General features: G+C 42.8%; 2 protein-coding genes across 6 annotated transcripts in view; both read left to right on the top strand.

Moving 5' to 3' along the window:
• The window catches only part of LOC118385071 (leucine-rich repeat and calponin homology domain-containing protein 2-like), an 88,147-nt gene extending 73,833 nt beyond the window's left edge, over positions 1 to 14,314 (top strand). For all 4 annotated transcript variants that reach the window (XM_035771898.2, XM_035771897.2, XM_035771896.2 and 1 more), the window contains 3 exons: positions 5,576 to 5,713; positions 5,869 to 5,946; positions 7,933 to 14,314. In XM_035771898.2, coding sequence (XP_035627791.1) covers positions 5,576 to 5,713; positions 5,869 to 5,946; positions 7,933 to 8,052 — 336 coding nt within the window. In that variant the 3' untranslated portion in view covers positions 8,053 to 14,314. The remainder of the gene's footprint in view (positions 1 to 5,575; positions 5,714 to 5,868; positions 5,947 to 7,932) is intronic.
• Positions 14,315 to 16,132: 1,818 nt separating this feature from the next.
• LOC118385068 (interleukin-13 receptor subunit alpha-2-like) overlaps positions 16,133 to 24,919 on the top strand; it is a 15,064-nt gene continuing 6,277 nt past the window's right edge. The window contains exons 1-2 of one of the 2 annotated variants that reach the window (XM_035771888.2): positions 16,133 to 16,431; positions 17,140 to 17,245. In XM_035771888.2, coding sequence (XP_035627781.1) covers positions 17,155 to 17,245 — 91 coding nt within the window. In that variant the 5' untranslated portion in view covers positions 16,133 to 16,431; positions 17,140 to 17,154. The remainder of the gene's footprint in view (positions 16,432 to 17,139; positions 17,246 to 24,919) is intronic. The other variant, XM_035771887.2, reaches the window with a different exon arrangement.

Below are 24,919 nucleotides of genomic sequence, written 5' to 3'. Positions count from 1 at the left end.
GGGGGTATGAATGGGTTTGTGTGTGCGTGTGTGTGTGTGTGGGGGGGTTGTTTATAGACAAAACAAAGGCCTTAAAATGTCCTAGAATCTTCTCGGCCAAATGTAAATAGTCCGACAGAAAATCCATACAGTTCAAACAACAATAAATAATAACTCATGCAAACTCCCTTTAACTGAAATGTCACACCAAATACAACTGTCAGGGGACTAATAGTCCGACGACACCGAACATCAAAAGGAGCACATAGGGGAAAATGAAGTCTGCTTAGCTGTTGATTTCAGGCTTGCAGTTACACTGTCTGTCCCTCTGATACAGCGGATGGTTTGTTTTTAAAATTTTCGCAACAATTTACTCCGGAAGAGCTATCTTATTTCCTCATTCCTGACTGCTGATGCACTCTTAAAGTGGCAGCGCACGGTGAATAATGTTTCTGCAACTGTGTCTTTTGACCGAAAAGAGCTTCTCGATATCAGGATGGCAATTAATCACCCCTTACTGGAGGATAGAACAGCGGCCTCTGTTAAGACAAGGGGTGGCGGTTTATGTATATTTGTAAACAACAGCTGGTGCACAAAATCTAATGATGTCTCAAGGTTTTGCTCGCCTGAGGTAGAGTATTGCATGACAAATTGTAGACCACACTATTTACCAAGAGAGTTTTCATCTATACTCTTCATACCTTTCTATCTATCACCACAAACCGATTTTGGCACTAAGACCACACTCAATGAGCTGTATACGGCCATAAGCAAACAGGAAAATGCTCATCCAGAGTCGACGCTCCTAGTAGCCGGGGACTTTAATGCAGGGAAAGTTAAATTTAACCTAATTTCTACCAGCATGTTAAATGTGCAACCAGAGGGAAAAAACTCTAGACCACCTTTACGCCACACACAGAGACACGTACAAAGCTCTCCCTCGCCCTCCATTTGAAAAATCTCACCATAATTCTATCCTCCTGATTCCTGCTTACAAGCAAAAACTAAAGCAGGAAGCACCAGTGACTCGGTCAATAAAACATGGTCAGATGAAGCAGATGCTAAGCTACAGGACTGTTTTGCTATCACAGACTGGAATATATTCCGGGATTCTTCCGATGGGACAGAGGAGGACACCACATCAGTCAGTGGCTTCATCAATAAGTGCATCGATGACGTCGTCCCCACAGTGACTGTACGTACCCCAACCAGAAGCCATGGATTACAGGCAACATTAGCACTGAGCTAAAGGGTAGAGCTGACGTTTTCAAGGAGCGGGACTTTAACCCGGACGCTTATAAGACATCTCGCTATGTCCTCTGACGAACTATCAAACAGGCAAAGCGTCAATACAGGATTACGATTGAATCGTACTACACCGGCTCCGGCACTCGTCAGATGTGGCAGGGCTTGCAAACTATTACAGACTACAAAGGGAAGCACTGCCGTGAACTGCCCAGTGACACAAGCCTACCGGTGGAGCTAAATCACTTTTATGCTCGCTTCGAGGCAAGTAACACTGAAACATGCATGAGAGCATCAGCTGTTCCGGATGATTGTGTGATTTAATAAAAAAAACATTTTCAACCTGTCCCTGACTGAGTCTGTAATACCAACATGTTTCAAGCACACCACCATAGTCCCTGTGCCCAAGAACACTAAGGTAACCTGCATAAATTGCTACCGACCCTTAGCACTTACGTCTGTAGCCATGAAGTGCTTTAAAAGGCTGGTCATGGCTCACATCAACACCATTATCCCAGAAACCCTATACCCACTACAATTTGCATACCGCCCCAACAGATCCACAGATGATGCAATCTCTATTGCACTCCACACTGCCCTTTCCCACCTGGACAATATGAAAGCCTATGTGAGAATGCTGTTAATTGACTACAGCTCAGCATTAAACACCATAGTGATTTCAATGCACATCACTAAGCTAGGGACTAAACACCTCACTCTGCAACTGGATCCTGGACTTCCTGACGGGCCGAACCCAGGTGGTAAGGGCAGGTATCAACACATCCACCACGCTGATCCTCAACACGGGGGCCCCTCAGGGGTGCGTGCTCAGTCCCCTCCTGTACTTCCTGTTCACTCATGACTGCATGGCCAGGCACGACTCCAACACCAAGTTTGGCGATGATACAACAGTGGTAGGCCTGATCACCGACAACGATGAGACAGCCTATAGGGAGGAGGTCATAGACCTGGCCGTCTGGTGTCAGGACAACAACATCTCCCTCAACGTGATCAAAACGAAGGAGATGATAGTGGACTACATGAAAGGAGGGCCGAGCACGCCCCCATTCTCATCGACAGGGCTGTAGTGAAGCAGGTTGAGAGCTTCAAGTTCCTTGGTGTCCACATCACCAACAAACTATCATGAACCAAACACACTAAGACAGCCGTGAAGAGGGCACAACAAAGCCTATTTCCCCTCAGGAGACTGAAAAGATTTAGCATGGGTCCACCTATCCTCAAAATGTTCTACAGCTGCACTGCCTGGTATAGCAACTGCTCGGCCTCTGACCGCAAGGCACTATAGTGCGTACGGCCCAGTACATCACTGGGGCCAAGATTCCTGGCATCCAGGACCTCTGTACCAAGTGGTGTCAGAGGAAGGCCCTGAAAAGTGTCAAAGACTCCAGCCACCCTTGTCATAGACTGTTCTCTCTGCTACCGCACGGCAAGCGGTACCAGAGCACAAAGTCTAGGTCCAAAAGGCTTCTTAACAGCTTCTACCCCCAAGCCATAAGACTCCTGAAGGGCTACCCAGACCCCTCTTTTACACTGCTGCTACTCTCTGTTTATTATCTATGCATAGTCACTTTAACTCTACCTACATGTACATATTACCTCAATTACCTCGACTAACCGGTGCCCCTGCATATTGACACTGTACCTGTACCCCCTGTATATAGCCTCCAAATTGACTCTGTACCTGTACCCCCTGTATATAGCCTCCACATTGACTCTGTACCTGTACCCCCGTATATAGCCTCCACATTGACTCTGTACCGGTACCCCCTGTATATAGCCTCCACATTGACTCTGTACTGGTACCCCCTGTATATAGCCTCCACATTGACTCTGTACCTGTACCCCCTGTATATAGCCTCCACATTGACTCTGTACCGGTACCCCCTGTATATAGCCTCCACATTGACTCTGTACCTGTACCCCCTATATATAGCCTCCACATTGACTCTGTACCGGTACCCCCTGTATATAGCCTCCACATTGACTCTGTACCTGTACCCCCTGTATATAGCCTCCACATTGACTCTGTACCTGTACCTCCTGTATATAGCCTCCACATTGACTCTGTACCTGTACTCCCTGTATATAGCCTCCACATTGACTCTGTACCTGTACCTCCTGTATATAGCCTCCACATTGACTCTGTACCTGTACCTCCTGTATATAGCCTCCACATTGACTTTGTACCTGTACCCCCTGTATATAGCCTCCACATTGAGTCTGTATCTGTACCCCCTGTATATAGCCTCCACATTGACTCTGTACCTGTACCTCCTGTATATAGTCTCCACATTGACTCTGTACCTGTACCTCCTGTATATAGCATCCACATTGACTCTGTACCTGTACCTCCTGTATATAGCCTCCACATTGACTCTGTACCTGTACCCCCTGTATATAGCCTCCACATTGACTCTGTACCTGTACCCCCTGTATATAGCCTCCACATTGACTCTGTACCTGTACCTCCTGTATATAGCCTCCACATTGACTCTGTACCGGTACCCCCTGTATATAGCCTCCACATTGACTCTGTACCTGTACCTCCTGTATATAGCCTCCACATTGACTCTGTACCGGTACCCCCTGTATATAGCCCCCATATTGACTCTGTACCTGTACCTCCTGTATATAGCCTCCACATTGACTCTGTACCGGTACCCCCTGTATATAGCCTCCACATTGACTCTGTACCTGTACCTCCTGTATATAGCCTCCACATTGACTCTGTACCTGTACCTCCTGTATATAGCATCCACATTGACTCTGTACCTGTACCTCCTGTATATAGCCTCCACATTGACTCTGTACCGGTACCCCCTGTATATAGCCTCCACATTGACTCTGTACCTGTACCTCCTGTATATAGCATCCACATTGACTCTGTACCTGTACCTCCTGTATACAGCCTCCACATTGACTCTGTACCGGTACCCCCTGTATATAGCCTCCACATTGACTCTGTACCTGTACCTCCTGTATATAGCCTCCACATTGACTCTGTACCTGTACCTCCTGTATATAGCCTCCACATTGACTCTGTACCGGTACCCCTGTATATAGCCTCCACATTGACTCTGTACCTGTACCTCCTGTATATAGCCTCCACATTGACTCTGTACCGGTACCTCCTGTATATAGCCTCCACATTGACTCTGTACCGGTACCTCCTGTATATAGCCTCCACATTGACTCTGTACCGGTACCTCCTGTATATAGCCTCCACATTGACTCTGTACCGGTACCCCCTGTATATAGCCTCCACATTGACTCTGTACCGGTACCCCCTGTATATAGCCTCCACATTGACTCTGTACCGGTACCTCCTGTATAAAGCCTCGCTATTGTTATTTTACTGCTGCCATTTAATAATTTGTTACTTTTATTTTCTACTTTTTCTTATCTATTTTTTACTGAACTCTTATTTTTCTTAAAACGGCATTGTTGGTTAAGGCCTTGTAAGTAAGCATTTCACTGTAAGGTCTACCTACACCTGTTGTATTTGGCGCATGTGACAAATAAAAATGAATTTGATTTGAAGGCTCCGTGCAGGATTTTGCCACAAGGTAACTCTCAATCCACAATATAGCAGGGGATGTAAAGCCATAACATGTATGTTTTTCCAGCAGCAGATTATGATCGATAATGTCAAAAGCTGCACAAAACAAAACACATTCCACAATCTTTTTAGCTATTTCTCTCAGTCGACATTTGTGTCAGTGCCGTACATGTTGAATGCCCTTCCATTAAAGCATGCTGAAAATCGGGTGTCAATTTGTTTACTCTGAAATAACATTTTATCTGTTCAAACACAATTCTTCTCAAAAGTTTACTACGGGTTGGTAACTGGCTGATTGGTCAGCTGTTTGAGCCTGTTAAGGGTGCTTTGCTATTCTTGGGGAGCCGAATTACATTTGCTTCCCTCCAGGCCTGAGGGCACATACTTTCCTTTAGGAAAATCCTCAGTCATTTTCCATCCAAGTTGTCAGGCCAAGGTGGCTTGTAATTGTTGGTAGACAACAACACTTTTTTCACCACTTCCACATTCACTTTACGGAATACAAAATTACAATGCCTGTCTTTCATAATTTGGTCAGTTATACATGGATGTGTAGGTTCAGAATTTGTTGTTGTCATGCCTAAGTCTGTAAGTCACTTTGGAAAGAAGTGTCTGCTATATTGTTAATATATATTATTTCCAAACACCTCCTATAGTGGACTGTTCATACATGTCTTACCTTAGTGGTTGCAATAGTTGTTGTACAATATTCCACAGTGATCTATTCTACAGGATCCATGTTGAATGTGTTATTTCTGTGACTCCTCTCAGAACCTGGAGTCCAGACTAAAGGTCTTGCTGCCGGACGATGTCGGAGCTGCTCTGATGGATGGCGTTGTCCTGTGCCATCTGGCCAATCACATTCGTCCTCGGTCAGTGGCCAGCATCCATGTACCCTCCCCAGCAGTGGTAAGTACCTGTTGAAAACGTGTTGTTTTAAATCCCTAAGGCCGAAGCAAACCACCTGCCAAGAAGAAAAAAAAGGCAAGAATATTTTGAACAAATAAGGATTTTAAAAAATGTACAATTTTTCCATGTAACTGTTGACGAATCCTGTTCCACAGCCAAAGCTTAGCATGGCCAAGTGCCGCAGGAATGTGGAGAACTTCCTGGATGCCTGTAAGAAACTGGGCGTGTCACAGGTAAACACACATCACCAAATCACCACAGTCTATCAGTCCTCTCAGTTACCAGCAAGAAATCTGGTACTCCTCTTTTCCCAGTTATGACGCAGTCCCTTACAGTGCCTTGCGAAAGTATTCGGCCCCCTTGAACTTTGCGACCTTTTGCCACATTTCAGGCTTCAAACATAAAGATATAAAACTGTATTTTTTTGTGAAGAATCAACAACAAGTGGGACACAATCATGAAGTGGAACGACATTTATTGGATATTTCAAACTTTTTTAACAAATCAAAAACTGAAAAACTGGGCGTGCAAAATTATTCAGCCCCTTTACTTTCAGTGCAGCAAACTCTCTCCAGAAGTTCAGTGAGGATCTCTGAATGATCCAATGTTGACCTAAATGACTAATGATGATAAATATAATCCACCTGTGTGTAATCAAGTCTCCGTATAAATGCACCTGCACTATAATAGTCTCAGAGGTCCGTTAAAAGCGCAGAGAGCATCATGAAGAACAAGGAACACACCAGGCAGGTCCGAGATACTGTTGTGAAGAAGTTTAAAGCCGGATTTGGATACAAAAAGATTACCCAAGCTTTAAACATCCCAAGGAGCACTGTGCAAGCGATAATATTGAAATGGAAGGAGTATCAGATCACTGCAAATCTACCAAGACCTGGCCGTCCCTCTAAACTTTCAGCTCATACAAGGAGAAGACTGATCAGAGATGCAGCCAAGAGGCCCATGATCACTCTGGATGAACTGCAGAGATCTACAGCTGAGGTGGGAGACTGTCCATAGGACAACAATCAGTCGTATATTGCACAAATCTGGCCTTTATGGAAGAGTAGCAAGAAGAAAGCCATTTCTTAAAGATATCCATAAAAAGTGTTGTTTAAAGTGTGCCACAAGCCACCTGGGAGACACACCAAACATGTGGAAGAAGGTGCTCTGGTCAGATGAAACCAAAATGTAACTTTTTGGCAACAATGCAAAACGTTATGTTTGGCGTAAAAGCAACACAGCTCATCACCCTGAACACACCATCCCCACTGTCAAACATGGTGGTGGCAGCATCATGGTTTGGGCCTGCTTTTCTTCAGCAGGGACAGGGAAGATGGTTAAAATTGATGGGAAGATTTATGGAGCCAAATACAGGACCATTCTGGAAGAAAACCTGATGGAGTCTGCAAAAGACCTGAGACTGGGATGGAGATTTGTCTTCCAACAAGACAATGATCCAAAACATAAAGCAAAATCTACAATGGAATGGTTAAAAAATAAACATATCCAGGTGTTAGAATGGCCAAGTCAAAGTCCAGACCTGAATCCAATCGAGAATCTGTGGAAAGAACTGAAAACTGCTGTTCACAAATGCTCTCCATCCAACCTCACTGAGCTCGAGCTGTTTTGCAAGGAGGAATGGGAAAAAATGTCAGTCTCTCAATGTGTAAAACTGATAGAGACATACCCCAAGCGACTTACAGCTGTAATCGCAGCAAAAGGTGGCGCTACAAAGTATTAACTTAAGGGGGCGGAATAATTTTGCACGCCCAATTTTTCAGTTTTTGATTTGTTAAAAAAGTTTGAAATATCCAATAAATGTCGTTCCACTTCATGATTGTGTCCCACTTGTTGTTGATTCTTCACAAAAAAAGACACTTTTATATCTTTATGTTTGAAGCCTGAAATGTGGCAAAAGGTCGCAAAGTTCAAGGGGGCCAAATACTTTCGCAAGGCACTGTATCAGGAGAAGATCTACAGATAACCATTTGTAGATAAACTTCTGTCTGAGTCCTGAACCTAATGTGGAAATCTCAAGAGGATAGGTTGAGCTTGGGTGCCACTGTTTTTGGTTCATACAACTGCCTCATTGTTGTCTTGCTGACAATGTATTTTAACAAAGAAACAAACTGGCATCCAATCGTCAATTCACTTGTACTGACCTGAAAGCGTTTTGAAAGGACCGGTGATGACTGTGTTTTGTGTTTCTGCCCTGGCAGGACAAGCTGTGTTTACCCCACCATATCCTAGAGGAGCGTGGGCTGGTGAAGGTGGGTATAACCGTGCAGGCTCTACTGGAGCTGCCGGCCTCCAAGCCCACCCAGCTGTCTGCTGTCTAACAGCAGCCTGGACACTGCCTCAACCACCCACCCAGCCCAGACCAGCCTTCCACAACCCAGCCCTTCACCCCACAGAGGAGGGGGCTTCCAGCCTGCTCCGCTCATCACCGGGGACCAGGGAGCCCTTAGGGGGCGAGGGCTGGGGGCTGCAGGGAGTCCATTGCCAGCTGACTGAGCCAAGAGAGGGAGGGGTTAACTAAGATCCTCCCACCCTTCCTATATGATGTCAGCTGGGACCCGCCTCCCATCCATTGGATTGTTAGCTACTGTCATGTCCTCCCCCAGGGGACCCTACTGTACTGTGTGTGTAGCGTACCAGTGTGGCTGTCTGTGTGACCTGTGTGACCTGCACAGTGTGGACTTTATGAGAGCTGGTGAACCCAAAGCCAGATCAGAGGTCAGACTAAGGAATGAATCACAGTGAAGATGAAGACCTGTCTGTCCCCATGGTGATATTGATTGGCCCATGCTCAGACACGTTTGAACCTAGTGGTGCGAACACTAAATTCACTGGGTTTTCAACACTCAGTATTGAAGACATTGGTAGTGAAGTGATAGCGGATTTAAAGGCATGTACTCACTCTTTCAGTCAGAGAACTGAACTGCATGCTGGCCGAACCAGCCACACCACATCACTCAAGTGGTCCTGACACCCTGACTTTTCTTTTTAGAACAAATTAGTTTTCAAAGGGGATATATTTGTAAAGATCATTGTGTTATATCACAATATACCTATGATATCCCAGAGGTAAAGCTTGGGACATCCTAAGTAGTGCTTTACCTCAGAGGAGCCAGCAGGAGCCAAGCACAGGTATACACACTTCTTACAGTCTGCATTTGAGAATAATTATTGTACTACCAATAACAGTGCCATTTGAGGGAAGAATGCTAAGCTTACTTTTAAAAGCATGGTATCCATGATTCCGATTTTCTACTGCAGCACATCTGTGGTGAAGGGAGGCTGCTCTGAGGTACTTCAGATGCGGTATTAGTAGCTCACCCCTGTACGGTATACGAGAGAGCCATACCACTGCCACTGCCATCCCACTGCTTTGATCATACCATGTGTGCTTATTTGAATAGGACTTGTTGAAAGCACATGGTTATTTAGTTTGGATATTGTACCATATACACTTATAATGCTGAGATTGTATCTTTTGGTAATTTGATGTAGTGAAACAGTTCTCTTTTAATGTTGACATATTTATTCTTTACATTTATAACTCGCTCCTCTAGTTGGATTCACAACTGCAAAACGTAAAGTAAGGAACACAACAGAAATAATGAGGAAATCCCATTGATCATCATTCATCACCCCAGTCCTCCAGTTCCCCAACAGTACATATTTTTGTTGTAACCCTGGACCAACACACTTGATTCAATTTGTCAACTAATCAGCAAGCCCTCAATGAGTTGAATCAGGTGATGATTAGTCTGGGACTACAACAAAAAGATGGACTGTTGAGGAACTGGAGGACTGGAGTTGGGAAGCACTGCCATAGATGAATCCGGACCACTGAACTATTTTAATCAGGAAAATGATTTATCTATTTATGTTTTCTATTTATATGCTTTGTTTGTTTGTTTTTCACCCCTGACGACCCCTTAAGTTATGTGACAGGAGTTTGCAGCTCCAAACTGGTGATATTTTCCTGCTTTAAGCTTTGGTGTTTGTTCTTGGCCACAGTTTACATGTTCATTGTCTCAAAAAGTCTGATTCAATTAACCTCACATTGCAGGAAATCTGAACAATTGTTCCAGATGCAGTTTCACTTAAAGGAGTTTCATTTAGTTTCTGTCAGTAAATGTAGACTTAGTATTGCACATACTTCAAATATGCTTTTGTGTGGTACAGGAACAATGGTATTTTTGTCTGCAAGGTCTGTTTGATTGAATCAGTGTTGCTCACTGATAAATATTTATACTGAACAAAAATATAAACACAACATGCAACAATTATTTACAGTTCATATAAGGAAATCAGTCAATTTAAATAAATTCATTAGGCCCTAATCTATCGATTCCACGTGACGTGGAATACAGATGCATCTGTTGGTCACCTTAAAAAGAAAAAAAGTAGCAGTGTGGATCAAAAAACCAGTTCGTGTCTGGTGTGACCACCATTTGCCTAATGCAGCGTGACACCTCTCCTTCACATAAAGTTGACCAGACTGTCTATTGGGGCCTGTGGAATGTTGTCCCATTTGCTGGATATTGGCGGGAACTGGAACACACTGTTGTAAATGTCGTTCCAGTGCATCCCAAATATGCTCAATGGGTGACATGTCTGGTGAGTGTGAAGGCCATGGAAGAACTGGGACATTTTCAGCTTCCAGGATTTGTGTACAGATCCTTGCGACATGGGGCCATTTATTAACATGCTGAAACATGAGGTGATGGTGGCATATGAATGGCACGACTATGGGCTCTTGTCGCGGTATCTCTATGCATTCAAATGTGACGCACCACCTGGATTCAGTCCTATGTAGCAAAATTTGAAATTATGTTTTTTTTACATAGAAGTAGAGACTCCGAGCTAGGAAATGGTAGATCATACACTGCCGTTGAGGAACAGTGAGAAAATGATTCTGCTTTGAAGGTTAAACTTGTAACCCCATTTTTGAGGAAATGGTCTGTGAATATTTTTGGTACACCTACTGGAGGGGTCTTCTTTGACTACAACCACTCAGTATCATTCACACCCTCCTAAGCCTTAGCCCCACCCATCTCTATTAGGATTCACTGTGTAGTAAACAACCAAAGATTTCAAGACTAAAAGTGGTGAAAGTAGTAGCAAAAAGTAGTAGTAAAAATAAACTAAATAAACTATCTAGTCCTTGGCCTATATCCTAATCTGACTTTGGTGCAGGTCATGTTCTTCTTCACATTACCGTCTCTGGTAAACCCACACAATATCAAATCAAATCTGTTTATTGGTCACAGTCACAGGATACAGAAGGTGTAAACGGTACAGTGAAATGGTTACATCCATCGTGGGGTCTTTTGTTTAGACATGTAGCTAGCTAGCTAAACAATAAACCATCATCCAAATTATATTGCTGCGTTCAAAACAACTGGGAACTGAAAAAAACTCAGACGGGGAAAAATCCATTTGAATGGTCATCCAACTCGGAATTCCAACTTGAACTCGGGCCTCTTTCTAGAGCTCCTGCACAGATCATACACGTAATGTTAGCTAGTGAGCCAGCTAACATTAGCGAGCGAGCTAGCTAACAGTATGCTTTAACTTGCATTGAAAATGACTTTCTGACAAAATTAGAAATGTATAATATCTGAAAATGTAGCTAGACATATACCTGTATATACGTGGATGAACGCTTCTCCCTTTGTCATAGATGCTATGGTTGCGCTTAGTTTGAAGATGTAATCTGGAGGGAGGTGTTTTATACAACAGCCGTCTTTCTGTGTTCTCTTTTTGGACTCCCTACGCATTTGGCAATCATCTCTTTGATTCCACCGGGCATTCCACTGATTTCAAAACTCGGACAACTTCTCCCGTGACAATTACACCCTTTCTTCCCCACCTTTGTCATCAGAAGACTACACTGTCTGGTTCAATGAAAATGTTTTTACCGAAATCAGGGATTTCCTCAGTATCTGATTCATTTTCAGAGTCAGAGAGTCAGCATGGCACGATCATCCTCCAGAAAGTAGTCTATCACAACATTTTCCCACTGAGCTTTGTTGATAGCGCTATTAACTTCAGGGCAGCAATGCTAAGAGCAGTAGCAAAACCTTTTCTGGTTCATGATATCTTTCAAAAAAAGCAGCGGTAGACAGGATTATCCACACATACTTATAGACAGAAGCATGCTACATGGCAGACCAATCCAAACTCATATCTCGGCATGTCCAGCCCATCCATTATCTCAGCCAATCACGGCTAAAGGGAAAGTTCCTGTATTTTCTGTGGCTAAAACAACTAGGCTCGTTATAAAAAAATATATATGTATTTACAGACTGCATACAAGTGGGTTATTAAGGCAAATGAATGTTCCAGACGGCATTTCTGACAAAAAAACAAACATATTTTTATTTTTTTTATTTTTATCCCTCACATTTGAAGTAGTGATGTGTGACAAGACATAGTTTCTTGAAACGGGCCACAAATTGCGATCAATAAAATGCAATTGTCCGTATCTTATGCCTGCCCATAGCCTAACCCATCCGCCACCATGGGGCACTCTGTTCACAATGTTTACACACGACGCAATACACATGGTCTGCGGTTGTGAGGCCGGTTGGACGTACTGCCAAATTCTCTAAAACAACGTTGGAGGTGACTGATGGTAGAGAAATGAACATTAAACTCTATGGCAAGAGCTCTGGTGCACGCTCCCTCAAAATTGAGACATCTGTGGCATTGTGTTGTGTGACAAAACTGCACATTTTAGAGTTTCCTTTTATTGTCCCCAACACAATGTGCATCTATGTAATTAATGATCCTGCTGTTTAATCAGCTTCTTGATATGTCACACCTGTCAGGTGAATGGATTATCTTGACAAAGGAGAAATACTCACTAACAGGGATGTAAACAAATGTGTGCCCACTATTGGAGAGAAATAAGCTTTTTGTGCGTATGGAACATTTTCTGTGATCTTTTATTTCAGCTGATGAAACATGGGACCAACACTTTGCATGTTGAGTTTATATTTTTGTTCAGTGTACTTATGACACCTTCAAATGAGGGGACTAGATGCATAAAGTACTTTTCATTTCTAAACGGTAAAACCGATAAGTATGAAAATACTTTCAAATTAAAAGGTGAAATGATTTAATGTTGCCTCATATGATCCATTTTTATCTCCAATCCAAAATGCTTGAGTATAGAGACAAATTATAGATTTGAGCTTCACTGCCTTTATATTTGTGTTCCTCATACACAAACACACCTGCTACAGTTTATGTTGCTGGTGTTTCTGTTGTGTCCACTCCCGTGTTCATGTCTGTTTGTTATGTAACTTTGTCAGTGAAACATATCTCTCATTAGTAGTGCCTGTACAACTCATGAATGTTATCACTGGTTTTTAATGTACCAAGTATTTTACTAATGACATGAAGCTGGAACTATATATAGTACATTACATGTCAAATAATGAACATTGCATTGTTTTAGTTAGCTTTGTGTCTGTCAATTGGAACATGCTTGGATCAATCAATCACATTTATTTATAAAGCCCTTTTTACATCAGCACAAAGTGCTTATACAGAAATACACACTGAAATTTGAGCTGGCCACAGAACCCTGCTCTGACAGGTTTGTGGGAATTCATCTCTGATGTTTTTCAATTTCCTTTGTATAGTTTATTTTCTATGATGTGGTGATTGATGGTTTCTGTAATGTTTTAAGTTGTGCTGCCGCCCCTGTTTAGAGGGCCATTCACCTGTCTGTGACCGCCCACCACACCCTACTGCATTGACATCATCATAACCAGAGCTGTTGATGTCTCTGACTCAAAAACAGGTGACTGACTGTGTTGCCATTTTGCTATCTCTATTCTCATTCCAGAAACATGTAACAACAGCCAATCCCCTCGTCTACTGACAAGTGCCAAGAAAATCTGGCAACACTTCAACAGGGCATACATGTAATTATAACTCACAGTCAATGTAAATGTGACAAAGTGTCAATGTGACAAGACTCTACACGTGGTTTTTGGGAGACAACAATCCATTCTCTGAGCTTTTTTGACACAAGACACAAACATGTACAATTGTTTATTGACAGAACATATCAGCTATTGTTCCTTATCCTTTACATAAAACAACTTTCAAACAGGCCTTATACTTCTGTTAGCCTAATAGCAAATGAATTGGTAATTTCCTAGTGGTTTCCATGTCCGAACATTGGTACAAGCTTTGTGTCATGGTGTACTGTATGTGAGATAAACCCTGCAGCTATTTCCTGCCCCCCCATCCATCCAACCACATTACAAGGTCAGTCTGCTTTCCCAAGTCTCTCACATCTACATCGCTCATGCTGTTTTAAACTTTCAATCTTTGATTAAAAGAACATGAAGAATCATCTACACGTTATACTGCCGAGGAAACATTCTGATGTATTCTGTACATACAAGTTTTGTATTTTAAAGAAACGAAATGCATGCAATGATCCCAGATGACTGAACCTCATATGTAAATATATATCCTCTATAAATTGTGGAGTGTTTCTCTTTTTATATAAAGGAAATAGAAACATTGTTTCAAGGGCAAAGGAAAATAAAGTGAAATTCTTTCGAACTTTAGAGTTTTTTCTTTGAAATAATTGTCTAACTTTATTACAGTCATGCATACATACAGCACCAGTCAAAAGTTTGGACACAGCTACTCATTGAAGAGTTTTTCTTTATTTTTACCATTTGCTACATTGTATAATAATAGTGAAGACATCAAAACTATGAAATAACACAATGGAATCATTATAGTCACCAAAAAAAGTGTTAAACATCAAAATATATTTTTTATTTTAGATGATTCAAAGTAGCCAGCCTTTTCCTTGATGACAGCTTTGCACACTTTGCATTCTCTGAACGAGCTTCACCTGGAATGCTTTTCCAAAAGTCTTGAAGGAGTTCCCACATATACTGAGCATTTGTTGGCTGCTTTTCCCTCACTCTGTGGACCAACACATCCCAAACCATCTCAATTGGGTTGAGGTCGGGTGATTGTGGAGGCCAGGTCATCTGATGCAGCACTCAATCAATCTCCTTGGTAAAATAGCCCTTACATAGCCTGGAGGTGTGTTGGGTCATTGTCCTGTTGAAAAACATATGATAGTTCCACTAAGCGCAAACCAGATGTGATGGTGTATCGATACAGAATGCTGTGGTAGCATGCTGGTTAAGTGTGCCTTGAATTCGAAATAAATCACTGACAGTGTCACCAGCAAAGCACCATCACACCATCACACCTCCTCTATGCTTCACGGTGGGAACCACAGATGCAGAGATCATCCATTCACCTACTCTGCGTCTCACAAAGACACAGGGATTGGAACCAAAAATCTTAAATTTGGACTCAACAGACAAAAGGACAGATTTCCACCGGTCTAATGTCCATTGCTCGTGTTTCTTGGCCCAAGCAAGTCTCTTATTATTATTGGTGTGCTTTAGTAGTGGTTTCTTTGCAGCAATTTGACCATGAAGGCCTGATTTATGCAGTCTCCTATGAACAGTTGATGTTGAGCTGTGTCTGTTACTTGAACTCTGTGAAGCATTTATTTGGGCTGCAATTTCTGAGGATGGTAACTCTAATGAACTTATCCTCTGCAGCAGAGATAGCTCTGGGTCTTCCTTCTTGTGGCGGTCCTCATGAGAGTCAGTTTCATCATAGCACTTGATGGTTTTTGCGACTGCACTTGAAGAAACTTTGTTGAAATGTTCCGCATTGACTGACCTTCATGTCTTAAAGTAATGATGGACTGTCGTTTCTCTTTGCTTATTTGAGCTGTTCTTGCCATAATATGGACTAGGGCTATCTTCTGTAAACCACCCCTACCTTGTCACAACACAACTGATTGATCAAATGCATTAAGAATCAAATAAATTCCACATATGAACTTTTAACAAGACATACCTGTTAATTGAAATGCATTCCAGGTGACCTCATACCTCATGAAGCTGGTTGAGAGAATGCCAAGCGCGTGCAAAGCTGTCATCAAGGAAAATGGTGTCTACTTTGAAGAATCTCAAATATACATCTATATATTTTTTTATTTAACACTTTTTTTGGATACTACACAATTCCATATGTGTTATTTCGTAGTTTTGATGTCTTCACTATTATTCTACAATGTAGAAAATAGTACAAATAAAGGAAAACCCTTGAATGAGTAAATGTGTCCAAACTTTGACTGTATACTGTATATTTTTGATATCCCCACTTAGAGTGTGTGTATATATATATATGATTCCTGGGAAAAGGGAAAAGGGAAACAAAACATCCGTTAGTATGAGAGACCTTCAGCCTGCAACCCCCACCCATCCAGGTCAGAGCAACAGCATATTTGACTCCCCTTCCACAGAACCACATCCATGACCACACTCACAGGCTGTGTGGACAGGCTGACAGGGCTTTCACATTCTATTTATACATCTGTTCATCAGGAATCTGATAAAACTGCAGATTCACACTAAATATGAGCTTCCTTGTTTGGTAGAGAATCCAGACCTACAGAGTACAGTACATGACCCCTGAGACATCAATACATGACCCCTGAGACATACTGTAGTGTTTCCCGGCTGCTTCTGCTGCGCTGTAGTTCACCAGAGAATACAAAAGCAGGCACTTCGCACAGACCTGATTAGCTGGTGCAGGCTGTCAAACATCTACACAGGAGCTCTCTCATTCAATTCACAGTAAGTACTCCTTGTCTGTGGCTATGCACTTTTATCTTCTCTGTTCTCTCTGTATTGGATCCAAATTATAGCATTTTTATATTCTGCTAAACTGTTGATATAAAGCAAACATACAAGTTGTCTTTGTAAACACATGCTTTAATTTAAAAGCATACGTTCACTGTATAGTGTATGCATTCTCTACTGTACATGCTTGAAAACATTTACTTTGTACAATAATAACAGTATATTTATATTGATATTCTATAGAGAATTCAATGGCATTCAGTACAATAGATTACAACTTGTGCATGTCAACAATGTATTTTCTCCACATTATTAAGACTTAAAAGGTACAGTGCCTTCAGAAAGTAAAGGAGATTTCTTCCACTTTGACATTAGAGTATTTTGTGTAGATGGTTGACAAATTACAATGAAATCCATTTGAATCCCACAACAAAATGTGGAATAAGTCAAGGGTTATGAATACTTTCTGAAGGCATTGTATCTGAGGTTTATAAGACAATTACACATTTATTTAAAATAATGCATGTTTTTGTTTTAATCTACATAATATTGTGTTTATCAGGATCATTCCATACCCTTCAGATTCCATACTTTACTGTACTGTACTGTACTGGTGTTTGTTGAGAGTATAATTCATGATAAGATATATGTGATTGATTTATCAATACTAAATTGTACAATTGAATTCTCATGATGTTCCAGGGGCCAGTTAAGAGAATGCTGAAGAGTAGAAAAGGGTGGTGGCTGACAGCCATATTAATGCTTATATCTGACTGGAGTCAGTGCATCAAGCCACAAGAAATGACAGGTTAGTCTCTACAGGTGTATTTTTCTATTCATTCATCACTCTCTTACTGTACTAACTTGTAATGACAGGCGGATTTCCATTCTACATCAGATTGAAACAAAAACTAAAACAAAAGCTGGTCCCAAATAAATTGTTGTGAAGGTCATGGATGTGAGGCAGAATCCCTCCATTCAGACTATTTTTTAACAGACATTTACTAGATTATTTCAGATCCCTCCCATGTACTTTACTTTGAGTATCAACTCCTCCCGTTATCTGCAATATCTTCAGAAAGTTTTCACACCCCCTTGACTTTTTCCACATTTTGTTGTTTTACAGCCTGAATTTATAATGAATTAAATGTAGATGTTTTTTCCACTGGCCTGCACACAATACCCCACAGTGCCAAATTGGAATTATGTTATTAAAAATGTTTACAAATGAATTAAAAATCAAAAGCTGAAACAACTTGAGTCAAAAAGTATTCAACCCCTTTGTTATGGCAAGCCTAAATAAGTTCAGGAGTAAACATTTGCTTAACAAGTCACATAAGTTACATGGACTCACTCTGTGTGCAGTAATAGTGGTTAACATGATTTTTGAATGACTACCTCATCTCTGTATCCCAAACATACAATTATCTGTAATGTCCCTCAGTCGAGCAGTGAATTTCAAACACAGTTTCAACCACAAAGACCAGGGAAGATTTCCAACCGCTCGCAAAGAAGGGCAACTATTGGTAGATGGGTAAAAAAAATACATTTAATATTCCTTTGAGCATGGTGAAGTTATTAATTACACTTTGGATGGTGTATCAAAACATCAATTTGACAGAGCTTGAAGAATCTTGAAAAGAATAATTGGCAAATGTCCAGGTGTGGAAAGCTCTTGGAGACTTTCTGGGTAAGACTCACCACTGTAATTGCTGCCAAGGGTGCTTCTACAAAGTATTGACTCAGGAGTGTGAAAACCTATGTAAATTAGATATTTATGCATTTTATTTTCAATAAATTTGCAAACATTTCTAAAAATATGTTTTCACTTGTGCGTAGATGGGTGAATTATTATTTTTTTTTTCCATCAATATTGAGTTCAGGCTGTAACACAACAAAATGTGCAATAAGTCAAGGGGTATAAATGCTTTCTGAAGGCAAGAGCCTTCTGTGGCAATAAATCAGTGGCGTTTAAGATGTTGTTTAAGATGAGGGAAGATGATACTTTTTTTAAATGAACATGACCTTATTTATATTACAGCATATTGGATGACTGTCATTCATATTCCATTCACCCAGCTCAATGTAACATCGATAGATTTAGCCTACTACATGATACTCACATTTTCCTATACCCATCATGAGGTTGCTACAAATTAGCCTGTGAATGAAAGTGTACAATGTAGGCGCACATGTTGAGAGAATTTTTAGTAATCAAGGTGACAGACAGCAAAACAAATCAAATCAAATTGTATTTGTCACATACACATGGTTAGCAGATGTTAATGCGAGTGTAGCGAAATGCTTGTGCTTCTAGTTCCAGTTATGCAGTAATAACCAACGAGTAATCTAACCTAACAATTCCACAACTGCTACCTTATACACACAAGTGTAAAGGGATAAAGAATATGTACATAAAGATATATGAATGAGTGATGGTACAGAGCGGCATAGGCAAGATGCAGTAGATGGTATCAAGTACAGTATATACATATGAGATGAGTAATGTAGGGTATATAAACATAAAGTGGCATAGTTTAAAGTGGCTAGTGATACATGTATTACATAAAGATGGCAAGATGCAGTAGATGCAGCAAGATGCAGCAGTTTAAATGAGTACAGTATATATATATATATATATATATATATATATATATATACATATATATATACATATGAGATGAGTAATGTAGGGTATCTAAACATTATATTAAGTGGCATTGTAGCCAGGTAGTCCTGACGCATGGTCCTAGTGCTCAGGTCCTCCGAGAGAGAGAAAGAAAGAAAGAGAGAATTAGAGAGAGCCTACTTAAATTCACTCAGGACACCGGATAAGACAGGAGAAATACTCCAGATAATGACTGACCCTAGCCCCCCGACACATAAACTACTGCAGCATAAATACTGGAGGCCGAGACAGGAGGGGTCAGGAGGGGTCAGGAGACACTGTGGCCCCATCCGATGATACCCCAGGACAGGGCCAAACAGGCAGGATATAACCCCACCCACTTTGCCAAAGCACAGCCCCCACACCACTAGAGGGATACCTTCAACCACCAACGTACCATCCTGAGGAAAAGGCAAAGTATAGCCCACAAAGTTCTCCGCCACAGCACAACCCAGGGGGGGGCGCCAACTCAGACAGGAAGACCACGTCAGCGACTCAACCCACTCAAGTGACGCACCCCTCCTAGGGACAGCATGGAAGAGCACCAGTAAGCCAGAGACTCAGCCACTGTAATAGGCTTAGAGGCAGAGAATCCCAGTGGAGCGAGGGGAACTGGCCAGGCAGAGACAGCAAGGGCGGTTCGTTGCTCCAGAGCCTTTCCGTTCACCTTCACACTCCTGGGCCAGACTACACTCAATGATATGACCTACTGAAGAGATGAGTCTTCAGTAAAGACTTAAAGGTAGAGACCGAGTCTCAAACATACCTGAGTAGCGTTGCCTTCTTCTAGCGTAGGATACTCTGCCACCAGTCGACCCAGCGAGCAAACACACTAGTCCATTCAGCTGTCTGCCCAGGTCAGCGATGCCCATTTGTCCCTCCGGGATAAATATGACTGAATTTTATCTAAATGCATTGGCTTCCTATTCCAGTGCTCCCTCTATTTTGCGCACCAGATGGGATTCCCCACCACCAAGAGGTCCAAGGTTGCCACGATTATTTATCTGCTGACGGCAGCCATCTGGGAGAGAGGAGAGGAGGAGCTGGCTTCGTATGAGGGGTTCATGGCTTTGTTCAGAGGTATATTTGATCATCCACCGGAGGGCAGAGAGAGGGGTGAGCGCCTACTCCAACTACAGCAGGATGACCAGACCACTGCCCAGTACGCGCTCACCTTCTGGACAGTAGCAGCATCCGATGTAGACAGAGACAGCTGGGGCTCTTTCTCTATTGTGGTCAAGGGGGCACCAGCTTCAGCAATGTCCGGTACGTCCCAACTCGGGATCCACGAGAGCAGAGGGACGGTCATGTGATCTTCCATCTCCTGGGGCAGGTGTGAGTATCCCATCTTCATCATTTTCTGCCAAACACTTTTTAGTGTTGATCACATTAGCTGGCTGTCCCTCTGTTTCTACAGCGCTAGTGGATTCCGGTGCTGCGGGGGAACTTTATTGACCAGACCCTTGCCTCGTCTCTGAACATCACCTCATACCCGCTCTCCTCTTTGTTTCTGGTTCAAGCCGTTGATAATAAGCCACTAGGATCCAGAACCATCACACATACATCACCACACCACTAACCATAGGGGCGGCAGGGTAGCCTAGTGGTTAGATTGTTGGACTAGTAACCGGAAGGTTGCAAGTTTAAATCCCCGAGCTGACAAGGTACAAATCTGTCATTCTGCCCCTGAACAGGCAGTTAAACCACTGTTCCTAGGCCGTCATTGAAAATAAGAATTTGTTCTTAACTCACTTGCCAAGTTAAATAAAGGTAAAAAATCCTCACCGTGGAGCCCATTCATCAGGAAAACATTCCCTTCTTTATCATTAGGGCACCAGCTCACCAGATCATTCTCGGCCTCCCATGGCTGCAACGCCATAACCCCACCATCTCATGGTCGAGGATGAGAATCACGGACTGGTCACCCAAATTCCGGAGGACCTGTTTTCCTGTTCCTTCTCGAGTCATAGCCCCTGTGGTCTGCAACGTAGATGTGGACATTTGCCAGGCTCTGGAGAGGGAACCCGCACCCTCTACCTGTCCTCCTGAGCGCACCTACGTTCCCATGGGGATAAGGGAGCGGCTGTTGACCTGGGCAAACACATCTCTCATCGCTGGACATCCTGGGATCACCCGTACTATACAATCGCTCTCCAAAAGGTATTGGTGGCACACCTTGGCTCAGGACGTTATTCGCTACGTCAACTCCTGTTCTGTGTGTGCCCAAACTAAGTCCCCTCGGCACGCTCCAGCAGGGAAACTCCTTCCAGCGTCCCTGGTCTCATCCATCCATTGACTTTGTCACTGATCTCCCCTCCACTGACGGTTTCACCACAATTTTCATGGTTGTGGATATATTCTCCAAATCCTGTCGTTTCAGCCCTCTCTCTGGTCTCCCTACTGCTCTACAGGTCGCCGAGGCACTGTTCCAGCAAGTCTTCCGGCATTATGGTCTTCCAGAGGACATCGTCTCCGACCGTGGACCCCAATTCAGATCACGGGTATGGAGAAGCTTGGGGTCACGGTCAGCCTCACTTCCGGGTATAGGCCTCAGTCTAACGGGCAGGTGGAGAGGATGAACCAGGAGCTGGGGAGGTTCCTGAGGAGCCATTTCCAGGACCGGCAGGGGGAATGGGCCCGATTCCTTCCCTGTGCGGAGTACGCAGCAACCGGCAGGGCAGGTGGAGGTTCCTGGTGGAGAGCCAGACGCGATCACCAGGATGAAACACGGGAAACGTACTGTGGTGGCCATCCGCCTGATCCTTCTGATGGTGGACAGTGTGCTGGAGCCTTACGTGGGTGGCGTTTCACAAATCCTCTGCAAACAAGAACCACTCGTCAACTGCAGAGGCCTCGGTCTGGCTCGGAGTCCACGTAGCCAAGGCCAGTTGATATCCCAGGATGCACTGGAAGGGAGTCAGCCTAGTGGAGGAGTGACAAAGTAAGTTCTGGGCGTATTCTGCCCAGGGACAGAACCGGGCCCACTTCCCCTGCCGGTCCTGGCAGTGACTCCTTAGGAACCTCCCCAGCTCTTGGTTGGTCCTCTCCACCTGCGTGTTAGACTAAGGCCAGTATCCAGATGTGAGGCTAACCATGGCCCCCAGCTTCTTCATGAACACTTTCCAGACCCGAAATGTGAATTGAGGACCACGGTCGGAACCAACGTCCTCCGGAAGGTCATAGTGCCAGAAGACTTGCTGGAATAGTGCCTCAGCGAACTAGAGAGTGGTAGGTAGACCAGAGAGAGGAATCATTTTGAGAATCTGTCAACAACAACCAGAATAGTGGTAAATCCATCAGAAAGGGGAGATCCATGGGGGATAGCCAGCCAGTGAAATTGACACCAGAAAGGATTTGGCAGAAAGTGATGATGGAAAACTCATGCCTACACTGGGAGACAGAAGGTCACGGGCCGCTCCTCTGCTCTAGTGCACCCCAGGTTAGGACACACCGGGCACCAATGAAGCTGGTGTCCCTCTTGGCCACAATAGGCGCAGAGCCCCAGCTCTGTCCGGCGATGCCGCGGAGAGGTGTTTTCTTGAACTCTGAACTTGAAATCAAGTTGTCGCAGTTCCGAGTTGTTATGACCGCGGCACAAATCATGCTTCATTGACACCATGGCCAATGTTGATTGTTTAGAATTTTAAACGTGGAAAAAAGCCCATAATCCCAAATTTGGGACCACACAGCCACTACACCGAATAGCAGGCTAGTGACAGTACATCTTTACTTTAAGACATGAAGGTACAGTCGCAAAAATCATCAAGCGCTATGATGAAACTGGCTCTCATGAGGACCGCAGCAGGGAAGGAAGACCCAGAGTTACCTCTGCTGCAGAGGATACGTTCTTTACAGTTAACTGCACCTCAGATTGCAGCCCAAATAAATTATTCACAGAGTTCAATTAACAGACACATCTCAACATCAACTTTTCAGAGGAGACTGTGTGAATCAGGCCTTCATGGTCGAAATTCAAATTTTGGGCCAGGAAACACGAGCAATGAACATTAGATCGGTGGAAATCTGTCCTTTGGTCTGATGAGTCCAAATGTGAGATTTTTGGTTCCAACCGCAATGTCTTTGTGAGATGCAGAGTAGGTGAACGGATGATCTCCACATGTGTGGTTCCCACTGTGAAGCATGGAGGAGGAGGTGTGATGGTGTGGGGGTGCTTTGCTGGTGACTCTGTCAGTGAATTATTTAGAATTCATGGCACACTTAACCAGCATGGGTACCACAGCATTCTGCAGCACTTTGCCATCCCATCTGGTTTGCCTTTAGTGGGACTATAATTTGTTTTTCAACAGGACAATGACCCAACACACCTCCAGGATGTGTAAGGGCTATTTTACCAAGAAGGAGATTAATTGAGTGCTGTATCAGATGACCTGGCCTCCACAATCACCCAACCTCAACCCAATTGAGATGGTTTGGAATGAGTTGGACCGCAGAGTGAAGAAAACCAGCCAACAAGTGCTCAGCAAATCAAATCAAATTTTACACATGGTTAGCAGATGTTAATGCGAGTGTAGCGAAATGCTTGTGCTTCTAGTTCAGTGCATCAATATCTTTCAAGTAATCTAACAATTCCACAGCAACTACCTAATACACACAAATCTAAAGAGATGGAATAATAATATGTACATAGAAATATATGGATGAGCGATGACCAAGAGGCATAGGCAAGATGCAATAGATGGTATAAGATGTAAACATTATTAAAGTGGCATTATTTAAACTGCCTGTTATTCAGGCCCAGAAGCTAGGATATGCATATAATTGGTAGAATTCGATAGAAAACACTTTGAAGTTTCTAAAACTGTTAAAAATAATGTCTGTGAGTATAACAGAATTGATATGGCAGGTGAAAACCCAAGGAAAATCCATCTGGAAATTGTTTTGGGGTGGTCACAAGCCTTTTCAATGCAAGTCTATGGGTCTATATATGAAAATCCCTCCCAGATTGCAGTACTTATAGCTTCCACTAGATGTCAAGTCTTTATACCGGGTTTCAGGTTTGTTTCTTGAAAAAATAGTAGTCATTCCAAAGGGAAAAGTAGTCTTTTGGCACACGTGAATGAGGGCACGCTCTTCGTTATTTTCCTTTCCTATTGAACACCGTTCTTTCCTTATGAAATATTATTATTTATTTACATATTAGGGTACCTGAGGATTGTGTAGAAACATTGTTTGACTTGTTTGGAAGAAGTTTACAGAAGATTCCTTTGTATGTATGTTGAAGGAGTGGATTACTGAAATCAATGGCGCCAACTAAACTGACTTTTTTGGATATAAAGAAGAATTTTATTGAACAAAACAACTATTCATGTTGTAGCTGGGACCCTTGGGATTGCAAACAGAAGAAGATCTTCAACGGTAAGTGATTTCTTTAATTGCTATTTGTGATTTTGTGAAGCCTGTGCTGGTTGAAAAAAATATATTTTGGTGGGGCGCTGTCCTCAGATAATCGCATGCTTTCAGATAATCGCGGCTTTCGCTGTAAAGCCTTTTTGAAGTCTGACAACGCAGTTGGATTAACAAGAAGTGAAGCTTTTAAATTATATAAGACATATAAGTATGTTCATGAATGTTTAATATTACAATTTTGTCATTTGAATTTGGCGCTCTCCAATTTCACCGGATGTTGTGGGGAATTATCTCGCTAGCGGGACACCTAAGTGGCCAATGATTTGAGTCTGTATGTAGGCAGCAGCCTCTCTGTGTTAGTGATGGCTGTTTAACAGTCTGATAGCCTTGCGATATAAGCTGTTTTTCAGTCCCTCAGTCCCAGCTTTGATGCACCTATACTGACCT

The sequence above is a fragment of the Oncorhynchus keta genome, chromosome 6, assembly GCF_023373465.1.
Source record: "Oncorhynchus keta strain PuntledgeMale-10-30-2019 chromosome 6, Oket_V2, whole genome shotgun sequence".
Classification (NCBI taxonomy): Eukaryota; Metazoa; Chordata; class Actinopteri; order Salmoniformes; family Salmonidae; genus Oncorhynchus; species Oncorhynchus keta.
Note: the sequence above shows the minus strand (reverse complement) of the source record. Positions and strands in the feature narration are given on the sequence as shown.